This window comes from Hippocampus bargibanti, linkage group LG17 (genome assembly GCF_051943395.1).
Source record: "Hippocampus bargibanti isolate YZ-2025 linkage group LG17, ASM5194339v1, whole genome shotgun sequence".
Taxonomy (NCBI): domain Eukaryota; kingdom Metazoa; phylum Chordata; class Actinopteri; order Syngnathiformes; family Syngnathidae; genus Hippocampus; species Hippocampus bargibanti.
The window spans coordinates 5,340,001-5,364,039 of NC_142750.1; the positions used below are offsets into that span (position 1 = coordinate 5,340,001).

The following is a 24,039-nucleotide window of genomic DNA, read 5'->3' on the forward strand; positions in this document are numbered from 1 at the left end:
TCTCTAGCTAGCTGGCTATCTATGTAGCAATCTATTAGCTATCTACCTAGCTAGCTATAAGCTAGCTAGCTTTCTATCTATTTGAGTTATTCCAGGTTGAGTGAACACTGCCGCTGCTCACCCACAGAAAAAAAACTTATCCTGTGACTGTAAAGTGACCTTGACAGTTTTGAAAGGCGCTTATAAATGAAATCTATTATTATTGTTTAAAAGCAATAACAATACCATATGCTAACATTCCGTCGTCAATGGCAAAAATACTCTATTTTTGCATGTTGTCATTTTCACAACCTCCGGGAATTGAGTTTTGACTTCTGACACTGAGCTTTTCTGTCAAAACACAACAGAAACATCCATTTTCTGACACTTGTTGGACAATGTGCGTAAGACATCGACATCATTTTGTTTGGAGGAAACAGTAGGAGTTGAAGCGTGGTCAAAACAAAACACCAGACCCCTGTTATCCTTGTGTTTGTGTGCCGTCATCTCCCCCGTGTGTTTGTGTGTGTACGTTGTGTGCGTATGCATAGCTGTTCAGAAGATGGCTGAGGCGCACATGCAGAACCTCGGCGCACACCCTCCTCTGGAGGACCCTCGTGAGGGCGAGGAGGATGAAGACCCCGAGAAAGCTGCTGGTGAGGAGAGGAGGCTTCCGTTCTGGGGGCCGCCGACCACTGCGCTGCACACCTTTTTGTTTGGTGTCGCTTTAAAAGGAAGAATACACCCATTGGATTTTACTGTCAGATCAATTTTAACATTTATGGCAAAGCAAAAGTCCAAACTCCACCTTTAAGCACCCAACTGCCACTTTAAAACTCTTATAAATTGAATTAATTATTAATTATTATTATTATTATTATTATTATTATTATTATTATTATTATTATTATTACTAAATTCAGCACAAGCAAATGCCTCATATTTTACCCTCCAGGCCCCTTGGGGGCAGTATAGTACTCATCTGTGTACTTCTTACATGGTAAGGAAACAAACAAACAAACAAACAAATATCAATTTTAAATAGTTTCCCAAATAAATAATCATATAAGCTAATGATTCAGATTTGACACCCTCAGGCTGATAAGAAAAAGTATACTACGTTTTTCTTTTCTCATTTACTTTATGGAGAAAAGCACTCACTAGATTTTTCTATTGCTAGCGTAGCATGTTTGTAGCATGAGCTCATGCCTTATATTTTATACTCCAAGCCTTTAGGGGGCAGCATACTAATTCTGTTCATTAAAAACTATGTACACTGAAGAAGCACCAACAAGCTATTTATATAATAATAAAAATACTACTACTACTACTAATAGATAGCCAATAGCTAGCTAGATAGCTAGATAAATAGCCATCCAGCTGTACAGATAATAGATGGCAAATCAGCTTTTAAAAGTGCAAAATATTAGTATAGATAGTAATATTCAACACTCAAACATACTACACAGAGTTAAAACTACTCGTGAGATTGAATGTAGTCTCACCTGAATTGTTGTTTTTTAAATAATATTCTGTATACTGTGCGTATTAGAAAGCTAGCTAATAGATAGGAAGCTAGCCTGCGAGCAGGCTAGATAGCTAATAGGTAGCTAGCTAGATAGCTAGCCATCCAGCTATACAGCAAATATATAGCTAATAGATAGCAAATACGCTTTTAAAAGTGCAAAATATTAGTATAGATAGTAATATTCAACACTCAAACATACTACACAGCATTCAAACTACTCGTGGGATTGAAAATAGTTTCACCTGAATTATTAAAAAAAAATAATATTCTACTTTGCGGTATTACAAAGTTAAACTTTGAGTACATTATACACTGTACAGTGTTTTGTCAAATGTTTGAACTGTATTTCACTGTTGGCCATTATGGTCATTCTTAAGGAGACAAGTATAATAATAATAATAATAAATAATAATAATAATCTAAGGTAGTTCACCGAATGACTGTTTAAAAAAAATACAGTAATGTGTTTTTTCTCCAAAATTCATAATTGTCTTTGGAGTGTAAAAAGAAATGTAAAAAAATATATTACAATTTGTCAGTAACCATTTGAACCCTCGAAAAGTAACATCAGCACCATTTGTTGACACATTAGGCATCACAGGCCAAAAGGGGGACATCACACATGTTTGAATTATTTTTAAAGGGCGAAGTAAGCACCTGGCGAAAATAAAGTATGTCACTCTAAAGTACAAGTATGTCAGTCTAGCTAACTATTGACTTGTGGGGTGTATTCTTTCTTTGAGTTTGTTTATTCTGCCTCTTCCAGATCATTCTGTCTTTCCACTGCTCTCAAAAACATATACAAGTAAAAATTCTTCCCCTCCGTGCTTAGACCACCAGGAAACGGCGACCGGCGACCAGTCGGAAGCGGCTCTCGGCGCTCGGGAGACAGATAAGCTGATCCAAGCAGCCCAGGTGGGAGCGGAGGATGAAGGAGGAGAAGGACGAGGCACGACAACAGAAAGCAGTAACTGAGGAAAGCCTCATTTTGATTATCAACCAAAAGGACAGCACAGACCGCTTGCCTCCCTTTTACTTTGAAATCCAAGGTCAGTGTGGCTTGGTAAAGAACGTTGCAAGCACTAAACTTTTACCCACCCACACAGAATTTGCCTCCTTAAGCCAAAATAAAGCTTCAGTATGTGCCCCACTTTAAAAAAAAAAGATCCTTTCAAATGTTTTCAGTGCAGCGGAACGACATCAGACCATTTGTGTGGATTTATGATGTTTTTTTGTCCCTCGGAAGTTTGCAAAATGGTTCCAAGAGTCGAATGAATTTGTGTTTCATTCCTTCTTCCCTAGTTTAACTCTTTCAGGAACAGCAGTCATGACAGTGGACAGCTTAACGTGTTACAGGTTATACAGGAACGATTGCAATACAAATTCAAATTGTCGCACCCCCCCCCCCCCCCCCCCCCCCCCCGCAACATTCATAATTGTCTTTTAAAGGACAACCGACGTCACTATTTTGTTTTTTAACTGACATCAGAAAAATGTTTTATAGCATCTAAAATACCCAAAACACGCAGGCTGGTATTTTTAGTCAAATAAAAAATGCCAATAAAAATTAACAAAAAAATAAAACCGGAAATGGCCAGTTTCAAGAGGTCCCGCCCCCTTGTTCGTGACGTCACATGAGGACGTCTTGCCTTGCTCTACAATCAAAACAATGGCTTCAGATTAGGAGAAGATGCTTTCTTGTTACTCATCCAGTTATGAATATGATTCAGATAGTTCTGAAGAGGAAAGCATAAATGTTTGCAATCGGTTAAAGAAGTTCTTAGGTATGATTTCGAGCCGTCGGGATTCCAATGTAGCGTCCCAGAAAATGCACAAGATGGCGCCCAAGCTCCGTTAGAAATGGGATGATTTGTCTGCTGGGAATTTGTGTCAACTAGTATCAAATAGTAGTCTTGGTGCAACACACAATGATTCACCATCGCGTTATTTATGTGTTTTCCTTCTAATTTCGCATCAACACGATGTTTTCAGACCAAACAAAGTACCCAAAATGCATTGTGTGTCGCTTTCTCAGTCAGGGGCGTTCCTGACGTGACGTCACGTCAGGAATTGTCACTAACTCGAAAACAAGACTTCCTGAATATTCAGCGCCAGTCTTAAAACATAAAATATAGCCATATGCAGTGGAATCTTTGTAAAATACGCTCAGTCGAAGTCATTTGAAGTGATTTTACAAATTATGGACACAACTTGTCCGGAGGCGTCGGTTGTGCTTTAAGTGTAAAAAGAAGTGTTAAAAATAGTGTGTTGTCCGGTGTATAAGGCGCACCGGAGTGCAAGGCGCACCCTCAATGAATGGTGTATTTTCAAACTTTTTCCATATATAGGGGGCACCGGACTATAAGGCACACCTTCGATGAATGAAAAAAGTTTCCAAATATAATATATAAATATATAAAAGTTTTCCTAATATAAGGCACACCACATTATAAGAGCCTATTATGAGGCTGGTTTTACACACTACTTCATCTACAGGGAGAAATGGAGTCGGTGGCTACTGAAATGAGTTGTCAGTAGCCACCAGTGCACCTTGAACACCGGAACACCTTGAACACCGGAAAATACAATACAATACAATACAATACAATACAATACAATACATTACAATTTGTAAGGGTAATAGATCTGTGCATGTGGTGCGTGCAGCAAACAGATGGTCAAACTGAAATTTGGTGACAGCCCATTTGTTAATCTGAACAAATTCCAAGATAGCATAGGTGATAGTACAGTATTTTGAAGGGTCCTGTCACCACTAAATATGGATATTCTGCCGTTTAGTGCATACAAATACTGAAAAAGGTATCAGTTGCACTTACACCTCCTTCTATTTTTCTTTTTTTTTTTACTCATTAATTTTAAAGCAATGAGGAATACAAAAAAAACTTAGTATAGTGTCAATGACACACCATAGTTGTGTACTTTAGTATAGAGTGAGTGGAGTTACCTTTTTAGTAAAGGACCTTTCTAGGGCGAAGCTACCCCGTGTGTTCTGCTGGATGCACGTCGTCAAATGTTTTGACTCTTATTCATTCTTTGAACATCATCAGAAAGGTTTTGAATTTAGCATTTTATGGAAACAGTTGCCATAGTTACCATTTGACTGACATTTTAACAGAATTGATTTCCCACTCTGTTTTATTTTTGCTTTGCGCTGACATTTGTAAAAAAAAAATTACAAAAATAAAAAAAAAACAAGTAAGTAATCTACTGACTGTGATGAGCAACTTGTGTATTTAGACTTGATTTTCTCCTTCTCTCCTCTACTCTTCTCCGATCCAAGGGATGCGTGAGCTCACTGCTTTTTATTTTTAATTGTTTTCTGTTGGCTAATTTTTAAATGTTTTTGCTGGTGTTTTTGTTTTCAAGTGACCAACTTTAAAGAACAATTTCCGAATTAAAGTGTTTTTCCTCATAACTGTCTTGTATGGAATGTCTCAAACAGTTACTACACTTTCTGAGGATGTCCCTAAGATCTGGACGGATGTATTTTTTTTTTCTTTTACAAATTCAAATTTCATCATTTTATTCCATTTGATTTTTTTTTTTTTTTTGTTACACCAAGGTTGTTTATTCTTTCTTTGAAATTAGTTAGGTACTGTAATCTACATTAGCTCGGTAGTGAAAACTCATGTGTTATTTTACCCAATGCACTTTAAACTTAAATGCAGGAATAATGAATTATTACTGTATTTTTAATCGTAAAATATTCATGAATAAAAAATACATACAGTTAAAATGTTTAGCGCCACAATAGCTTCCTTCTTTCTCCATAAGTAATTATACCTGTTCGGTATTTGTTTGATTTAGCACCAGATGGCTCTTGATACACATTATGTCACGTAATTGTTAGAACATTTACCGAAAAAAAATAAAATAGTAAATGGAAATAATGAGAACAAAAGATCTGAAGTGCTGTTATTGTTGTCGTTGCAGTCCTGTGTGCCGCCGAAACAAGAAGTAGCTTGACAATGTTACTCTCGTTGTTTTCCCGATGATTGTTGTGGTCATATAATCTTTGTATTTGCAGTTTAGGTAACGTTTCATTTATTCAACAAGTTCCTATCTGTTAAATTACATTTTGAAAAGTTGTTTTTAACGCTCATGTCACATTTTCAAGACATTTACTGCAAATATGCAAAAAAAATCATAAAAATGACAACGCTTATCCGCGCAAGCGCACACGGACGAGATCATCACGTGATTCGTTCAACTTTGAGGATGTGGGGAACTATCTTTCGCTTTTTTGTCCTCTTTGGAAGGTCCTAAAACTGGCAGGGAAACTTGCCATTGCAATGATGAAGCGATAAAACAAGTAAGTTAAAAACATGAACGCTTGTCATTTTAATGAAAGCGTCAGACTAAAATCTCTGCTAACAGTGTTTACTCGCGACCTGCCTTGAATTTGTTGAACGTTATACACACAGCGAGCCAAGGGAGGAAGGTAAAATTAGCCTTTGTGAGCTAACTGGGGCAGCTAGCAGCTGTAACACAGCTGTAACACCTGATTGTTTTTTTCTTCTAAAATGTTTTATAAAATATTATATATTCCCTTTCTGAATATTGGTTACTATTTTGTTCCTATTAGCTATCGCCTCTTACATTTGTGTCGAAACTGATGATTAGTGCAGTGCACCAAATGATGTTTGGTTATCGCCGATGTTTTAGTTATTTTAATTGCCGCAAATAGGCGTACTTTTGCATGTTAAATCAATACAATTAATAAAATGGAGTGCGATGTATTACAAGTGTAACTGTGGAGAGATGACTCACGATAGAGACTTGTTTACCTCAGGACACAATAGAAACCGAGATTGTGATTCATTGTTTGGCAACGTTCTCCATTAGTGGCAAAACGATAACACGTACTAAATATCCGCTGACATGTTTTCAGCCTGTCTTGGTCAGCTTCATTTTAATAGACAGGAACTAAATAGACAAAAGTACCTGCACATGTGGCCGCTCTTCTGGGAAGTTCCCTTTTTTCGTTGTTGATCTGACCAAGCACACGTTTTCATGGACCTTCCTTGGAAACAGAAGAGAGAACTTGGCCCAAACCTTAACCACAAATTGAACCTTTCTTCATTGTCTAAAATAAGAGTTCATTGTAACGTTTACATAAGTCAGAAGTTAGCTTAAAATAATGCAAACAAATCTGTCGTTCTTTTATGTTTAATGATAAAAAAATATGTGAATGTGTGGCCTGCACTTCTTAGTGACTGGACTTTTCTTGAAACAAATAAAAGTATCTACAAAATGCTGACTGACCAATCAAAATGAAGTTTTTTTAAAACAAAATGCAGTCTTCGTAATTGCAGAATTACATTCCACTAAATTTAGCTGTTTACTAAAATAGATATTTTTGTTAATGTGCTCACTACCAAACTTGCTAATTTTTGTGTGTGTGTTTGAGGTCGTGCGGGGAAAATGCCAGGCGCAGAGTACGGGGAGCTCGGGGCCAGCCTGCCCGCCATCGCCTCACTGAACGCGTCCTACTCCACGTCACTGCCATCCCCGTACCTGCTGCTGCCGCCACCCGCTGAGCGCAAGCTCATCTCTGACGTGCGACGCACCTTCTGCCTTTTTGTCACCTTTGACCTGCTCTTCATCTCACTATTGTGGATCATCGAGCTAAATGTGAGAGACCTCTTGTTGTTGTTGTTTTCTTTTGTCTATTTTTGGGGTGTGAGAGGGTCATGTGAAGTATGACTAATGCATCCACACGGGCTCTCGATACAGATCTCCAGCACCATCTGGGACAGCTTGGACAAGGAGGTCATCTACTACAACTTTAGGTCTTCCTTTTTTGACATAGTTGTAAGTAATCAAGAATAAAACAGTTGTTTTATTCCTAAAATGTATCATTATTGGTTTTGTAAGACACTGTAACATTTTGCACATTTTGGCCATTAAGACAAGGAGGGGAAATGACAAATAATGACACTGTCAAAACGTATTCCACATGAAAGTTATTGCAAATTGAAGCAAAATGTTTAAAAATACAGTTCCTCTATTTAGCGAACACGAGTGAAATAACACTTAATCAGTGATTCTTTTGCAGACCACTAGAGGGAGCCCTAGAATCACTAATCACAAGTAATGGCAAAATGAGGCATTATGAAGCAATGAGGCTTTCCATCCAAATGGTTTGCTTTTTGGTGGTATGGTTGCATCTGTGTATCTTTTGAGCCCATATCATGTCTTGTTTGTTTCTGTTCACAGGTCCTGGCGCTGTTCCGTTTCCTGTGCCTGCAGGTGGGCTACGCCGCCTTCCGGTTGCGGCACTGGTGGGTAATCGCGGTGAGTCATCTTGGAATTTTTGACAAAATACCCCTAAAAAATCAAAATAAAACATCCCAAATATAAGGATGGAAGATGTGCTAAATAAACACCCCGCAGGTCACCACCCTCGTAACCAGCGTCTTCCTCGTGGTGAAGGTCATCGTTTCAAACGTGAGTGTTAATAATTATCATAATAATCATACATTTCATTTACAAGCACCTTTCAAAACTCTCAAGGACATTTTACAGTCACATGTGAAGTTTTTTTGATCCTTCTTTTTCAGTTTGGATTGTCATGCATGTCAATTTTGACCCACCCCGCTCTGTGTTTATCTAGCTTCTCTCCCAGAATGCATTTGGCTACGTGCTACCCATCACCTCCTTCGTGGTGGCCTGGCTAGAGACCTGGTTCCTGGATTTTAAGGTTCTCCCGCAGGAGGCGGACGACGAGCGAGGTGGATGATGGCCAGCTGATGGGGAAAAACCACCCCTCTGCCCGCCACTTCCTCCTTAAAGAAATCTTTTTGAAGTTTACACTTTTGTTTTTTTTTTTTGGTCCTCAGCTTACCTCGCAGCAGTGAATGCGGCCTGCGAACGTGCCCCGGTCATGTACTCCCGCGCCCTCTCCGACGGACAATTCTATTCGCCGCCTGAATCGGTCGCAGGTAATGCAATCTAAGATCGTCCTTCCACCTCGTATTGTACTCGCTGAGTATCTTTACCGTCCCTCAGGCTCAGAGGAAGATCTCGACGAAGAGGGTCTCGGCCGGCGTGCCGTCACTGCTCAGGTGAGATCCCACCCTCGCCATTACCGGGAGACCATTTCCTCTCTGACTTTTCCTCTCCTCTCACCCCAGGAAAAGGAGTTTGTACGACAAGGACGTGAGGCCATGACCATCGTGGAGCAGATCCTCACTCAGGAGGAAAACTGGAAATTTGAGAAGAACAACGTGAGCACTTCCTGCATGCTTGGCCGCCTTCAAAATCCATTTTCTGTAGGGCTTGTCGCAGGTAACCTAAATTTATCCCAACTGACTTTGGGCAAGAGGCCGCCTTTTTTTTTTTTTTTTTTTTTTTTTTTTATGTAAGGGGGTAACAAAGATAACTCCCTGTCGTGAGCCTTCAATGTACAGTGAGACCTCAACTTACAAACACCTTATCTTACAAACTTTTCGTCTTACAAACGTCAAATTTCTGAAAATTAAACCTTATAATAAGCACTATTTTCATAATACACACCCACCACGGCTGGCGGAGTGATCTTCGGCGGAAGCACACGACCGAACAGCACCAGAGATTAAGTTACCAACAGTCCTTATGGAAGGTGACTCTCCTTCCATAAACCATCAACGACCATCAAAAAGCTAAATAAAACTTTATTTTACAGAGCAGTTTATTTCTTTAATTACAGTCCTCATGTAATGCGCCTCTCTTTCCAAACAGCAATTCCCTTTATCCTTCGACCTCCAACGCCATTCCATCAAGCCATAAATGACCATCACAAATGTAAATAAAGTGACTTTATGATACAATGCAGTGTATTTCTTTCATTGCAATACAATATCACATTTATTATACATAGAATAAGGTATGTTGTGTGTAGTTTTAAGGCTTATTTAGTTGAAAAGTATATTTTATGGAAACCCGGGAATGGATTATTCCCATTTTAATAGTTTCCTATGGGAATTTTTTTTTGAGATACACACTTTTCGTCCTAAACACTCTATCTGGGAACCAATTAAGTTCGTAAATTGAGGTCTCACTGTACTTTTAATTTGCATGTCTTTAATCTGTCCTTTCAGGATGCAGGCGACTCCGTCTACACTCTGGAGATTCCATTCCATGGGAAAACATTCATACTTAAGGTGAGGGAGCATCATCATTCCAATTTTGTTGTTTCACTTTCCCTTTTTTTAATCATCATTTTATTTGTATTTTTTCATGAATCAATTGGCCGTACCAGTGACTGTGAAATTCTATCAAATCTATTTTTGTTCCACAAATGTAATACGGAAAACATTCAACAGAGAGCGCTGTACTTCCAGTAAGCTTTGGGAGTGCGAGTCCGATGCTCCGACGAAATAGCCGTGACGCTACAACCGCAAAATGACTCGCAAATTGATACGGGGGGACAATATGGCAATTGTTGATTCTGTGGGAGCGCCAAATTATTTACCAGAGGGGTTACCGCTTTGTTTACTGATCATAAACAAGCGTACGAAAATGGAATTTTGAGCAGAACAGCTGCTCGACTGGACTTCATCATGTGAGAAGAGAATCTTTGATTTATATGCATCCATTTTAGTCTCCCATTGTTAGCGATTATGCTGAGCTGTAAAACTGAAGAATAGATTTGACAAGTTTCACTGAAATGTGATCGTCAATATGATCCAAAAGTTGAAAGAATCTTATCAGCCAACATCGAGTTAAATGTGAAATTTCAGGCTAGTCTGAAAATAGAGGCGATACATTTGAACAAAAAAAACATTGCTCAAAATTAAATTGAGATTTTGACATGAAATTTCAAGGTGATGCAAAAGTCCAAGAAGCACATACATGGGCAACAGAGATTTTAACATACAATTTCAAGAAATGTAATATAGTGTTAACTCATTCACGTCCAGACAATGTGCAAAAATGTGTCACTCCAGTGCCAGGGTTTTTGTCATTTTCACTCAAATTGCAGGACCCACATGATATTGAGTTTTAGGACTACGTAAACATTCAATGCACCATAAGAAACTTTAGACTCTTAGTCACCATTAAACGGAAAAATATGTCTACTCCAGTGCCAGGGTTTTTGTCATTTTCACTCAAATTGCAGGACCCACAGAATATTGAGGAGTACATAAACATTCAATGCACCCTAAGAAACTTTAGACTATCTTCATCACACATTTTCATCAGAAAAAAACAGTTAATTCCCAAGTTATACGAGTCCGGAGTTATCTGAGCTTGAAATGGGGACAGATGTACAAAATACAATACAATACAATACACACATATTGATTTATATTGCGCTTTAACAACAGCTGAAGCTGAAACAAAGCGCTAACATGGATAAAAGGCCCTTGTCGAAGGGAAAAACATTGCCAGAGGTCTGGCCAGCGCTTTATGGCCACCTCAGCAAGAAAAAACAAAACCCGAACAAATTCGGAAATGGCGCGCCACGTCACACTTTTCAATTCCCCAATAAAATTGGGAATGGCAGCGAAGGAGTTTAGAACGCAATGAATTTTTTTGATAGCAAACCGTTCTCATAAATTATTACAGTAAAGTCTCGTTATATCGATATTCAAGGCAGTCCGAAAAAATATCGGACTAATAATAACCGACCCTGTTTGCATGTAATTTTCTCCGTGCGTGCATAGAAATAGTATCGATATAACCGGGACTATCGATATATCCGATATCGATATAACGAGACTTTACTGTATTATTATTTATAATGGTGAAATTCGGAATGATTTTCGCAAGGAATTACTTGTTTCCAACGATGCCGCCATTTTGTGCTCTGGGACAGGCCTTCATGCAGTGTTCAGCTGAGCTGGTATACCAAGAGGTCATTTTACAGCCCGAAAAGATGGTTCTGTGGAACAGAACTGTATCTGCTTGCCAGGTGAGCATTGAGCAGAATGAATTTGTGTAATATGGGATGTCTTGCTTTAGTGGGAATATTTGAAGTATCAGTCGGAAAGAGGACGCTCCGTGAAGTCTGAAAGTCTTAAAATTTGCCTACATTCTTGTTCACAATCGCAATTGTATATTTCTTTTCCCCGTCTCCTCAGATCCTACAGCGGGTGGACGACAACACACTGGTGACGTATGACGTCTCGGCTGGGGCAGCCGGCGGTGTGGTGTCTGCCCGGTAACTAGCCAGCCGGGCTCATGGCTCGCTATTCCTTAACTTCTCCGTGTTATACTCATGGCGTTGTGTCCACGCAGGGACTTTGTCAATGTACGACGGGTTGAACGTAAACGAGATTGCTACCTTTCTGCCGGCATGGCCACCGATCATGACGCCAAAACACCTTGTGGACGTTATGTTAGGTGAGCAAAATAAGCATCAGGATCTGTCCTTTTTATGGGGGGGGGAGGGCAGAGACACAACATTTTTGTGTGATTTATTTTTATTTATTTTTTTCCAACAGGGGAGAGAACGGTCCCGGCGGATTTGTGGTCCTGAAATCCAGCAGCAACCCGTCCGTCTGCACCTTCATTTGGATCCTTAACACGGACCTGAAGGTGAGGAAAACTGAATGATACACATATAGGTGTAGGTAAGAGGAAAATTTCCCCAAGTATGAGATGCCAACAGGAGTTGGTTAAAATATTCTAGCATGTGTAGTTTTTTTTTTAACTCATTCACTGCCAGACGTGCAAAAATGTGTCCACTCCAGGGCCAGGGTTTATTGTGATTGTCATTCAATTTACTGGACCAACCGAATATTGAGTTTTAGGACTACATAAACATTCAATGCAATCTAAGAATCCTTAGACTCTCTTCTTTAATCTGAGAAAATTGTTAATTCCTAAATTATATGGGTCTGGGGCAATATGAGGTGCAAGTGGGGGCAGCTGTACAAAAGGCAAATGCTGCCCCCTTGTGGGAGGGAAAAACATTGCCAGAGGCTTGATCCACAACCCCCACCCCCCTCTCCCGCAAGAAAAATCAAAACCCGAACAAATTCGAGAATGGCACCCCACGTCATGCTTTTCAATTCCCAAATAAATTCGGGAAGGGCAGTGAATGAGTTAATCTTGTATTACAATATTTTGCTTTGTAATGCCTCATTATCTCTCATCAGAGGAAGAGAAGTGAACGTTTTTTTGGAGTACCTGTATTTGGGCAAGCTCTGTAAAAATAATATTTTAAAGCCAACAATCTTAAAAGCTAAAATTTCTTGCTAGTGAGTTTATTGTGTGCACACAACAATCCATAAAGTTGTGCTCAGAACATTATGGTGTGGAAGAATGTGTGAGATTGCTCTTAAATCCGATCAGTCACACTATAAAATGTTGTGGAACGACTTTCTAGAAGGATGAAATGAGGAAGGAGAGCACATGCCAACAATTTTGCCATTATGAATCAAACTCTTTTGGAAAAAACTCGATGGATATTCATATTTTTTTCCCCCCAGGGTCGATTACCACGCTACCTCATCCACCAGAGTCTGGCCGCCACCATGTTTGAGTTCATGTCCCACCTGCGACAGCGCATCGTCGAACTGCGGCCCGCCATGCGCTGCCCGCGCCAGTACCACCCATGCTAGGAGCAGGACCGCAGGGGAGACTGCGTCCCTTCGACTTGGCTCGTCTAAAGCTAAGAAAACGTGTTGCACATGAACACGCATCGGCCACTGCAAATAATGTGGTTGTTAGGACTATTTTTTTTTTTCGCTCAGCCTTATATTCTTCTGCTTCCTTTGGACTGGTGCCTTCTCACTGAACATTAGCCCTACTCGTCACATGAGGGAGACAGTAGCGGTGGAAGCTGATTTCCTTGCCTTACGGTGTTTAAAAAAAAAAGAGAGAGAGAGACACGCACAAAAAATGGCTGCCAAACAGGGTTGCGATAGTGGTGAAATTTTCCGGTAAATTTCCATGGGAATTTGAAATGCAGGAATAATATCAATCTGGTTTGTTAATGTGTATGACCAAATACTTTTGGAAATTGGGATTTTTGTCACCTTAATTATGGCTTATCGTCAATTTTTTTTCAGATCCAATAGCTTGTGTTTACATCGTCAATAATTCATGGCAAAATGTTTTTTAAACCCTTCTTCATAACATAGCACCCGTCCTCTACCATGCACGCACAAAACAACACCAAAAAAGCCAGTTTGGTTAGCCATGCAAATATCAAAGTTTCATACAAAAAGAATATCGTTAAAATGTCCCCACTATCAATTTTGACTCACTTTTTTTGGCGCAATCCCAATCCAAAATGTCTGCTTTCAAACAAAACGACCAACTTCCTGTTCCAATTCAATCCAAGCTTTTTCCTTTGTCCCAATATGATTGGCATGTCCACCATTTTTTTTTAATTCAGCAGTGAGGATTTTTTTAAAAGCTGAAAACCATCCAATTATTATTCTTGGGAGCGTTCTAAAAAAAATCTTATCATGACAACATGTGATGATCCAGCAAAAGGGAACAGATTGTTCTTTGCTCACATTCAGCTCCAAACATGTGAGCGCTGGAAAATGTCAGACGGTGGAATTGAGCCATGGAGGCATTTTCAGTGCCTTAAACTCTTTGCTTTGTCTCTTGAAGACCGTGCACTTGTTGTCACACACATACTGTACATTTACTGTACATTATACTGTACTTCTGTTTATAAAAACGTTCATTTGAAGTCATCATGACAAACTGACCAACAGTTTTTTTTTTTGGAGCTAGTGTCAAATACATTGATTTAATGTTATAAAGTCATATTATTTTACGGGCCACTATTGGCCCTTTACTAGTAACTGTTCATAGAATTTTAATTTGGGATAGATTAGGAATCACAAATATGGAAGGCAAAATTAAAAAAAAAATCTAAAAATGCCACAGACTGAAAGGGGCTTAGAAATAAAATTAATTATTATTATTATTATTATTATTATTATTATTATTGAGCCAAAATGCTGATTTTATTGCACAAATCAGCTGACCAAAAGCATCATGGTTATCCACAATAAAGCCCATTGAGGCTGACCGTCTAAAATCACATGCCGATTCGGGGCTCCTCGGGGCTAAATTGTGCCATTTGAAAGACAATTTTATAGCGACACAAGGCGGCGTCAAAGCATGTACGCATCCGATGATGGAGAAAAGAGGTGTTGTGCTTTGACTTGTTCGTCCCACTCACATGACATGGCTGTGACCGTGTGCCGGGGCGATGGCTGTCGTATGCGTGAGGTTGCATGTGTGAGTCCACTCCTTGAGAGGCAGCAGACATTCCCTGGCCTCCGCCGCAGCATCTTGAAAGATGGGAAGTTGAGGTAAAAAGCTGGATGTTTACAAACTTTTTTTCCCCCCACATATACTCACTTTTTTTCCTCCCATCGTTTCAGGATGTGAGAGCGAATGTAAGGTGAAAGTCATCCTCAGGCATTCAGGATAAGAAGTGCTGGGATATTCCGACCTTGATCCTCCATGGGCTCGGCATTCTTCAAGTTGTGCTGCTGCTGCTGCTGCTGTGCTGACGAAGATGATGAGAAGCAGCCATTAGTGGAGTAAAAACACTTTTCCAACACCTTTTTTTTTTTTGTAAAAGGCAATCCTGGTCTCAGTATGCGTTGGTAGAAATTTACTCTTAGCCTAAAATATCGACATTTGCTAGTTCAAATAATTGCAAAAAATTTCAGTCATTATAACCATTAAAATATTTTCACTACCTGTAATAATGTTACAACAAAATGTCCACTCGCAATCCCAAGGACTCCGGATCCATTGGAGTATTTTAACCGCGAGGTGCAGAAGCGCCGCGACGAGGAAGCCAACCTATGGAGCGAACCGGGCGACCGCAGCCACTTGGAGCGTGATGACGACAGAGCGCTTTACTCACTGCTGCAAGCCCGCACCAAGACCCGGATGGGATCCACTGTAAAAAAAAACCACAAAATAAAGTGAGATGAAATAAATAAACAAGCTGTGTAATCTCATTCTTTATAGGGTTACCGACGCCTGAGCGTGGACATCGAGGCCATGCGAGATACACGTAGGGAAGTCCGGGACAAGTGGAAGACCATTTTGGAGAACCTTGGTGAGTCCCATTTTTTTTCTCTTCAGAACCACACGTTCACCAGTCTTGTGTAAAATCGATATTTGGTACACATTTTAATTAATTTCTACCAGTTTGAGGGGAAATTATAACTGTATTTATAAAATTTATAAAACAGTTTTTATTCTTCTTGTTTTGTGTTTAGTTTGAGAGTAAACTTGAAAAGTGAGGGTCAATGAACATATCATTGGATTGGATTAGTTTTTATTCATCTCGCACTGGAGAAATTTACATTTCACTGCAGCAAAGTGATGAAAGGAATAGGAATGGAAAGGAAGAAGTAGAAAAACAAAATACAGAAGCTGCTGTAAAGGTAGCCACTCTCGCGGCGCCATCTTGAAGTGAAAAAAAAAAACCAAATAATAAATAATTTGACACAACACAAAAAAAACAGTCATTCAATCTTAAGCACTTTGTGCACGATCTTTGTTGTATAAAGCAGTTCATGATGAAACAGGAGCGGATCAAAGTGTCTTTTTCACCAGTGGATCAGGGCCGTTATGGTGAAATGTGCACGTCTGCTACAAGCTAAATGTTGTAAGCAAATGTGAAGCTGTAGCATCCATTGAAGAAAAGAAATTGTCTCACATCTCCTGTCCCACGTAAATCCGCTTCAATTCCAAGCGGCGGCATACTGCACTTTAATCTCAAGTCAGCCGCATTCATACCTCATGCCACTGCTGAATTTCTGCAAGTACTCCATTGCATTCAAAAAGCAAAATTGACCGCGGACATCATCTTCCAGGCTTTATGGCTGAGGCTGACTCTCTGCTGACCGTGTCAGCTGGCGCCTCGCTGGACCGCATGCGCAACGCCGCAGCAGCGCGGTCTCTGCTCCAGACGCTCCATTCCGAGACATCGCTTTTCAGCAGCAGGGAGCCGCCACCGGAGAGATACCTCTTCATCCTGGTGAGGATGCTTTAAATGTCCCATGTCATAAAGTTTACAATTCAAAATAATGATATGATGATATGGCGACCATCAAGTCATCATGGTCAAGATAGTCTGAGCTTGTCATTTAACTCATTCACTGACAAACGGGAAAAAATGTGTCCACTCCAGTGCCAGGGTTTTTGTCATTTTCACTCACATTCCAGGACCCACAGAATATTGAGGTTTAGGACTACATAAACAATCAATACAGAGTTAGTAACCTTAGACTCTCTTTTTTCATCACAAAAAAAAAAAGAATTAATTAATAAATAATATTAGTCTGGAGATATCTGATCTTGAAATGGGGGCGGCTGTCCAAAATACAACACAATACATACATATTGATTTATATAATAATAATAATAATAATAATAATAATAATAATAATAATAATACATTTTATTTCAAGCGCCTTTCAAAACTCTCAAGGACACTTTACAGTCACAGACAAGCATAAATACAATAATAAATAAAATACAATTCTAAATAGAATCCAATAAATGAAATACAATTATAAATAAAAACTAGAGATAGAGCTACACAGAAAATGCAATTTTAAATCATGGTGCTTTAACAACAGCTGAAGCTGAAACAAAGCGCAAACATGGAAAAAAGGGAAATGCTGCCCCTTGTGGAAGAGAAAAAAAAACATTACCAGAGGTCTGACCAGCACTTTATCGGCACCCCTCTCTCCACAAAAAAAAAAACAAAAATAAAATACATTCGGAAATGGCAGTGAATGAGTTAAAGGGGAACTCGAGTATATATTTTTTTCACAATAATTGTACGAAACGCGCCCACCTGTCTAAACACAGCATTATGATTAATTAATATTGCTTTTGTGGACCATTTGAACATCACATGACTAAATGAAAATAACAAGTGACCAACCGGTGGTCGTTACCTTATCCCTGACGTCACTATTATGTCATTTTAAGTCAACATCAATTGACGAAAATGGCTTTATTCGTAGATGGGTACGAATGTGTGCAAATAACAAAACACCAAACATAATTAATGACCATTGTGATGTGTTTGTCCAACCAGGATCGCTTGCTGTACCTGGACATCGCCGAAGACTTTGTGGCCAAAGCCAGGCGCTTCTTCCCACCCCAGGACAACTCTGACTCGGAGGAGCCTTCCGGGGCCATCAACCTTCCGCTGCTGCTGGCCCGCGTGGAGGCCATGAACGGCGGTGGCCGTTCAGATGACGACAGTGGCGGAAGTCTGGAGAAGCCTTGAACGGCTGTAGTAGCTCCAGATTTCCGGGAGGGGGCGGCAGACGTCAAGGTTTGATTTTCGCTGTAAAGTTGATCCACTTCAGGAGCATCACGTGACTAGACAAACCGTTCCTTAAACGACGACTCGCTTAAAGGACAACCGACACCATTTTTGTTTCCTAACTGACATCAGAAAAACGTTTTATAGCATCTAAAATACTCAAAACAGCAGTCTGATATTTTTAGTCAAATGCAAAACACCAATAAAAATGACTTAAAGTGTCCCAAAACTATTTCAAAATGACCTCAGAGATGTCGAGTTTCAGAAGGTCCCCTTGTTCGTGACGTCACGCCAGGACGTCTTGACTTGCTCTAGAATCAAAACAATGGCTTCAGATTCGGAGAAGATGCTTTCTTGTTACTCATCCACTTATGAATATGATTCAAATAGTTCTGAACAGGAAAGCATAAATGTTTGCGATCGATGAAAGAAGTCCTCCCGTATCAATTCGAGCCGTCAGGACTCCGATGTAGCGTCCACGAAAATGCACAAGATGGCGCCCAAGCTCCGTTGGAAATGGGCTGATTTGTCTGCGGGGAATTTGTGTCAACTAGTATCAAATAGTAGTCTTGCTGCAACACACAACGATTCACCATGGCGTTATTTATGTGTTTTCCTTCTGATTTCGCCATCAAAACGGACCAACACGAAGTTTTCAGACCAAACAAAGTACCCAAAATGCATCGGGTGTCGCTTTATCGGTCAGCGGTGTACCAGACGTGACGTCACGTCTGGAATCGTCACCAACTCGAAAACTATTCAGCGCGGGTCTGAAAACGTAAAATATAGCCATATGCGGTGGAATCTTTGTAAAATACGCTCAGCAGAAGTCATTTGAAGTGTTTTTACAAATTATGGACACAACTTGTCCAGAGGCGTCGGTTGTCCTTTAAGTATTTTTGGAGAATAGCAACCAGTCAACTGTTTGCACAGCCACGCCGCTGTCTGTATTTGCCCAGTTCACAATAATAACAAATAAAGTTGCAAGCCTTCGATTCCCATCATGATTCCGCGTCACATGATGTCAGCGAGTTATTTGAGTTATTTGGGAGTCCAGCGGAGTGATTTAAATTAAATGCTTTTACCGTAAACACATGCTTGTGCACGTGGGTCCAGCTGGCTGGGACACGCCGCCCCGCCAGGCATGCAGCAAATCCCGGGGGGCCTGGCGTGGGGCGCCGTCTGGTGTCTGGTGGTCCTGCCGGGGAGCCGGCCGTGTTTTGGTGCTCAGCTGTTGCTACTGCTTGTTGTTTTTGTTGTGGTTGTTAAGTTACAGAGCTCAAGGTCATGTTTGCGGGATACAAGGGAGATAGTTGTGACTTTTATCCACAAAAACTGCATTCGTTACAGAAAACTTTTACTTTGATGGTCTTATGTGAAAAGTGCAGTTATGTTTTTGACACCATTATTCGGGATAAAAAGGGCCACTTTAAAGGCGCTTATAAATGAAATTTATTATTATTATTCCCACTGTCACTTTATCTTTCTGCCTAGCTATTAGCTAGCTGGCTGGCTATCTATTAGCTGTATGGCTAGTTAGCTAGCTATGTAGCTGGCTATTTATTAGCTATATGGCTGTCTAGCTAGTTGGCTAGCTGGCTAACTATTAGCTATCTGTTAGCTAGCTAGCTAGCTTTCGATCTATTTGAGTTAGTTTCGGGTTGAGTGAACGCTGGCGCATGTGCCTGCCACTGCTCACCCGCAGAAAAACCGATCCTGTGACTGTAAAGTGACCTTGAGAGTTTTGAAAGGCCTTGTAAATGAAATGTATTATTCTGATTATATGTCAGTGCCAGCCTACATTTTTTTGTCATGAGTGGGCCACATTGTAGTTACGGTGTCCTCACAAGGGCCATTATGAATTAGCTATCTAGCTAGCTATCTGTTAGCTATCTTTTATCTGTCTATTAGCTAGCTAGCTTTCTTTCTGACATACTTGTGGGTTGAGTGAAGGCTTAGCTAGCTATATGTTAGCTATCTATTCACTAGCGAGCTTTCTATTCAAATTACTTAGCTATCTATTAGCTGTCTATTAGCGAGCTAGCTTTCTATCTGAGTTACTTGCGAGTTGAGTGAAGGCCTAGCTAGCTATCTGTTAGCTATATATTAGTTAGATAGCTTTCTATCCGAGTTACTTAGCGATCTATTAGCTAGCTGGCTTTCTATCCAAGTTTCTTCCGGGTTGAGTGAAGGCTTAGCTAGCTATATGTTAGCTATCTATTCGTTAGCGAGCTTTCTATCCAAATTACTTAGCTATCTATTAGCTGTCTATTAGCGAGCTAGCTTTCTATCTGAGTTACTTGCGAGTTGAGTGAAGGCCTAGCTAGCTATCTGTTAGCTATATATTAGTTAGATAGCTCTCTATCCGAGTTACTTAGCGATCTATTAGCTGTCTATTAGCTAGCTGGCTTTCTATCCGAGTTTCTTCCGGGTTGAGTGAATACTGACGCGTGTGGCCGCCGCTGCTCATCGCCAGAAAAACGTAACTTGTGGCTGTAAAATGACCTTGAGAGTTTTGAAAGGCACTTTGAAATGAAATGTATTATTATTGTTATTATTATTATTATTATTATTATTTTTAGTAGCTCAGGTTTAGCGTGATTAACATCTGATGATACCATCATAGCCATTACGTGTGTGCGTGATTATCTGTGTATGTGTTCCACTCTGTCATGACCCAATGCAGACGAGTGAGTCACCTGAGTAACATCACACCCAGCAGACGACTTTCCAAAGGCGAGCGCTTCCTTGGCGGCGTAACCCGAGTGCGCAGCGTGGCGCTCTTGTCACTGAGGTGACGAATCCGCGGATGCGACGACCGTGAGGTAGCGAGGAGGCTTGCAGGTGGAACGCGGCGCTGTAGGAGCACAAAAGAAAGAAATCCATTGAAAGAAAAGTTGAACTATGGAAAATGATGATAATAATAATAGTAATAACAATAATAATAATATACACTAAAGACTCGTTATATTGATATCGGTTATATCGATAGTACTGCTTATTACGATACTATTTCTATGAACGCAAGGAGAAAATTTACATGCCGCAGGATCGAATATATCGATAGTCCGGTTATATCGATATTTTTTCCGACTCCTGAGAATATCGATATAACGAGACTTTACTGTATTTAATTTCTAAATCTTTAATTTCTTAACCTCAATTCTGATTTTAATCTCATAATTCTGACAGAAATCTCAGAATTCTGAGTAATTTAAAAATTCTGACTTCAATCTCATAATTCTGATTTTAAAGTGACATTTGTAACTTTAATCTCATAATTCTGATTTTGCTCAGAATTCTCACTTTAAAATCAGAATTCTGAGATTAAAGTCAGAATTTGAGATTAAAATTAGTATTCGACATTAAATTAAGAATTTTACCAACTTTATTTTTTTTTCCTCCTTCATTGTCCATAATCCTCTTCAGTAGCTCACAATTTCATGCAAAATAGAATTATATTCAATTTATTAATAAAAAAAACCCTGGCAGACGTTGACTCTTTCCACATTAGCCATGGCCATAGCCAAATCCATATCAATCCTTTTGTGTATGGTTACATAATCCATGTCCAGGGTGTGCCGTACAGCTGATATGGAAAGTGTTAGTCCCACGACCATTGGGGGGGGTTCATGTCAATTAGTTCCCCGCAGAGAAGCTTCGGTGTCTGGTGTCCGCTGACAACACATGTCCGAAATAGCAACGTTGCGTCTATAAAGGTGCGACTTCAGGCCCCCCCGCCCGACACAGCAGGAGGCCGAGAGACTGCTAGAGTAGAGCCACACTTGCTTCGCAGTTGATCTGAGATTGGAGAAGATGATGTCCGTGTGTACCATGGTGGAGAAATGTAATGGTTGGCTGGCGGCGGCTGAGCTGGCATGTAGCATCCGGGAAGAGAATAAGGCTCAGAAGGAGAGCTACTCGGCTGACTGGAAGAGCATCAGCATCAAGACTCTACCAGAAGAACGGTGAGGGATGGCTTTGAATGTATCTTCCTTCCCCCCCCCCAAAAAAAAAACAATCGAACTGTTTTATATGATGATCGGATGTGTTTTCACAAACGTCTCTGGGTTTTGCAGGAGTCTTGATATCATAGCCAGATGCTAATGCGAGACTTTGAAAACAGTTTTGAATAATAATAATACATTTCATTTATAAGCACCTTTCAAAACTCTCAAGGTCATTTTGCAGTCACGTGATCAGTTTTTCTGCGGGTGAGCAGCGGCAGCCACATGCGCCAGCGTTCACTCAACCCAGAAGTAACTCAAATAGATAGAAAGCTAGCTAGATAGCTAGCTAACAGATAACCAACTACAGAAAACATAAGCCCCAGGCATCATTTTTACATAGTTTCATGATACGTAATTCAATTGGATTAGCCTTTACTAGTCTCGCAGTGGAGACATTTACATTTCACAGCAGCAAAGTTATACAAGTAAGACGGAAAGGAAGAAGTAGAAAAACAAATACAGGAGCTGCTGTAAAGGCAGCCACAGCTTGATCTTGAAAGCCTAGAAGACACAGTCATTCAATCTTAAGCACATTCTGCACCATCTTTGTTGTATGAACCCGTTCTAGATGAAAGCGGATCAAAGCCTCCTTTTCACCAGTGGATCAGGGACATCATGGTTAAATGAGCACATCTGCTACAAACTAAATGTTGAAAGCAAACACCAAGCATCATGTGTCATCTATTGATGAAAAGAGATTGTCTCGCATCTCCTGTCCAACGTAAATCCGCTTCAATTCCAAGCCGCGACATACGCATCAGCGCTCCGCGTTGTCGCTCCTTTCTTCTCATCGCGGGCATGAAATCTCTTTCTTTGATCATTTGATGATTATTATCAAGCATTCGGCTTGTAAATGTGATTTCCGCTTGATACCCGCAGAAAGACGATGAACATGAACGACGCCTCTCGTAAGGAGACCCTCAGCCGGCAATGGAAGGCCTCCCCATTAACCCAATCCTGCCCGTCGGGCGTCTTCCGCGTGGGCACGTTGGAACACGGCGTGAGGGAGCATCAGCTGCTACCCAAGCGACACACCCTACCTTTGCCCATCTTCACACCCGCCGAGCTCGGCGTCCGGCTGGGCCGCGGCGACCCGCATTCCCCCGAAGATTTACGTTCCTTCCCCTTGGCTGACGGCGCCTGCCCCACCAAGAGGAGCGTAAGCGAGATCACGCGGGACCTGCCGCCCGTCAAACCCGCATTCATGGAGCTCTCCAAGGCACCAAAAGCCCTTGGACGCTCCATGTCCCAGGAGGCCCAGAGAGGGTGAAGCAAATATGGTCGGTGGGGTGGATGATGAACGTGCATGCACTTGTGACATCCTAAACTGTTTATTTTTCCTGAGTTCTGATTTGTAGAACTGGTTTTTGAAGCCAGCACAGCACACAAAGACTTGATAGTGCTCTTCACGGCATGGACTCCATGCCATGAGGAGCACTCTATGCCATAGAAGGTTGGAATGAAAAGTATGGACTGCACTTTAGCGTCAAATCAAACACTAGTTTTACACATAGAAAACATTTCAAGGCACATTTTCAGTACAATGAGACAGCTTAATTCTGACTGGGATGGAAAAGCTTTGGAAAGAAAAATCAAGTGTGAGAAGGATGCAAGAGCAAGTGGTTCTGGAAACTCTTGCGCATGACATAGTGTACATACGAACTGTATTTGTGTATCTTCTGTTTTTGTCTTTTTACTCGCTCTTTGTAGATTATAGCTGAGAGTAAAAAATGTACATGTTTGAATTTGTGTTTTTCATAATAAAATCAAAGATGCTATTCCCTCTTGTTTTGCAGGATTGTATTTTTTTCATAAATACAAATACTGTACACCACAATTCTCAAACATTTGACCTTTGTCTTGTATCAATGCAGAGCGATACTTTAAAATCAACCTCAAAGCTCTTGTATTACAATAATTGATAACAAAAAAATACATTTTACGGTCATTATAATTTGTTGTTGTTAGCTTTATAAACGTAAGACGGACTTTCAGTTAGCTTCTGTTTACGTGGTGTCATTTGTGTTTTTAATTGCATTTTGTTGACAATTATTTTCAATATTTTTATCCTACTACTTACTACTACTACTACTACTAATAATAATAATCATAATGATAACGGTTTACAGTACATATATCGTTTATCAATGATAGTCAGAATTTCCGTAGGTAATACGAGGTTGCCTGGTGAAAATATTGGAACTTTAATGATACATGATCGGGTATTGTGGTTGATG

General features: G+C 40.3%; 4 protein-coding genes across 6 annotated transcripts in view; all 4 read left to right on the forward strand.

Annotated features, from left to right (window-relative positions):
- The window catches only part of ppp1r1b (protein phosphatase 1, regulatory (inhibitor) subunit 1B), a 16,506-nt gene extending 11,563 nt beyond the window's left edge, over nt 1-4,943 (forward strand). For both annotated transcript variants that reach the window (XM_089019003.1, XM_089019004.1), the window contains exons 4-5: nt 531-635; nt 2,340-4,943. In XM_089019003.1, coding sequence (XP_088875129.1) covers nt 531-635; nt 2,340-2,482 — 248 coding nt within the window. In that variant the 3' untranslated portion in view covers nt 2,483-4,943. The remainder of the gene's footprint in view (nt 1-530; nt 636-2,339) is intronic.
- Nucleotides 4,944-5,732: 789 nt separating this feature from the next.
- stard3 (StAR related lipid transfer domain containing 3) lies at nt 5,733-14,169 on the forward strand. Its single transcript, XM_089018523.1, has 15 exons — nt 5,733-5,840; nt 6,939-7,162; nt 7,265-7,342; nt 7,748-7,825; nt 7,925-7,978; nt 8,145-8,262; nt 8,371-8,472; nt 8,540-8,595; nt 8,665-8,757; nt 9,610-9,672; nt 11,331-11,426; nt 11,596-11,675; nt 11,753-11,857; nt 11,959-12,052; nt 12,949-14,169. Exons 2-15 carry the CDS (start codon nt 6,953-6,955, stop codon nt 13,078-13,080), a joined length of 1,359 nt encoding a protein of 452 aa, XP_088874649.1. The 5' UTR covers nt 5,733-5,840; nt 6,939-6,952; the 3' UTR covers nt 13,081-14,169.
- Nucleotides 14,170-14,454: 285 nt separating this feature from the next.
- LOC148885378 (melanoregulin) lies at nt 14,455-21,108 on the forward strand. 2 transcript variants are annotated; one of them, XM_089018526.1, is made up of 7 exons: nt 14,455-14,796; nt 14,869-15,030; nt 15,235-15,400; nt 15,470-15,560; nt 16,324-16,487; nt 17,559-17,801; nt 20,479-21,108. In XM_089018526.1, exons 2-6 carry the CDS (start codon nt 14,951-14,953, stop codon nt 17,751-17,753), a joined length of 696 nt encoding a protein of 231 aa, XP_088874652.1. In that variant the 5' UTR covers nt 14,455-14,796; nt 14,869-14,950; the 3' UTR covers nt 17,754-17,801; nt 20,479-21,108. The 2 variants fall into 2 exon arrangements, with proteins under 2 accessions (XP_088874652.1, XP_088874650.1); XM_089018524.1 differs by lacking the exon at nt 20,479-21,108 and having other exon boundaries at nt 17,559-18,793.
- Nucleotides 21,109-21,517: 409 nt separating this feature from the next.
- Nucleotides 21,518-23,580, forward strand: tcap (titin-cap (telethonin)). Its single transcript, XM_089018527.1, has 2 exons — nt 21,518-21,760; nt 22,682-23,580. The coding sequence occupies exons 1-2, from the start codon at nt 21,609-21,611 to the stop codon at nt 23,070-23,072; spliced, it is 543 nt and encodes a 180-aa protein (XP_088874653.1). The 5' UTR covers nt 21,518-21,608; the 3' UTR covers nt 23,073-23,580.
- Nucleotides 23,581-24,039: the final 459 nt, after the last annotated feature.

Coding starts and splice junctions, on each gene's coding strand:
- stard3 (XM_089018523.1), top strand. CDS start 6,953: ATGCCAGGCGCAGAGTACGGGGAGCTCGGGGCCAGCCTGCCCGCCATC. Junction 8,263..8,370: donor GGAGGCGGACGACGAGCGAG/GTGGATGATGGC, acceptor TTTGGTCCTCAG/CTTACCTCGCAGCAGTGAAT. Junction 11,858..11,958: donor CCTTGTGGACGTTATGTTAG/GTGAGCAAAATA, acceptor TTTTTCCAACAG/GGGAGAGAACGGTCCCGGCG.
- LOC148885378 (XM_089018526.1), top strand. CDS start 14,951: ATGGGCTCGGCATTCTTCAAGTTGTGCTGCTGCTGCTGCTGCTGTGCT. Junction 15,561..16,323: donor GACCATTTTGGAGAACCTTG/GTGAGTCCCATT, acceptor ATCATCTTCCAG/GCTTTATGGCTGAGGCTGAC. Junction 16,488..17,558: donor AGAGATACCTCTTCATCCTG/GTGAGGATGCTT, acceptor TTGTCCAACCAG/GATCGCTTGCTGTACCTGGA.
- tcap (XM_089018527.1), top strand. CDS start 21,609: ATGATGTCCGTGTGTACCATGGTGGAGAAATGTAATGGTTGGCTGGCG. Junction 21,761..22,681: donor AAGACTCTACCAGAAGAACG/GTGAGGGATGGC, acceptor TGATACCCGCAG/AAAGACGATGAACATGAACG.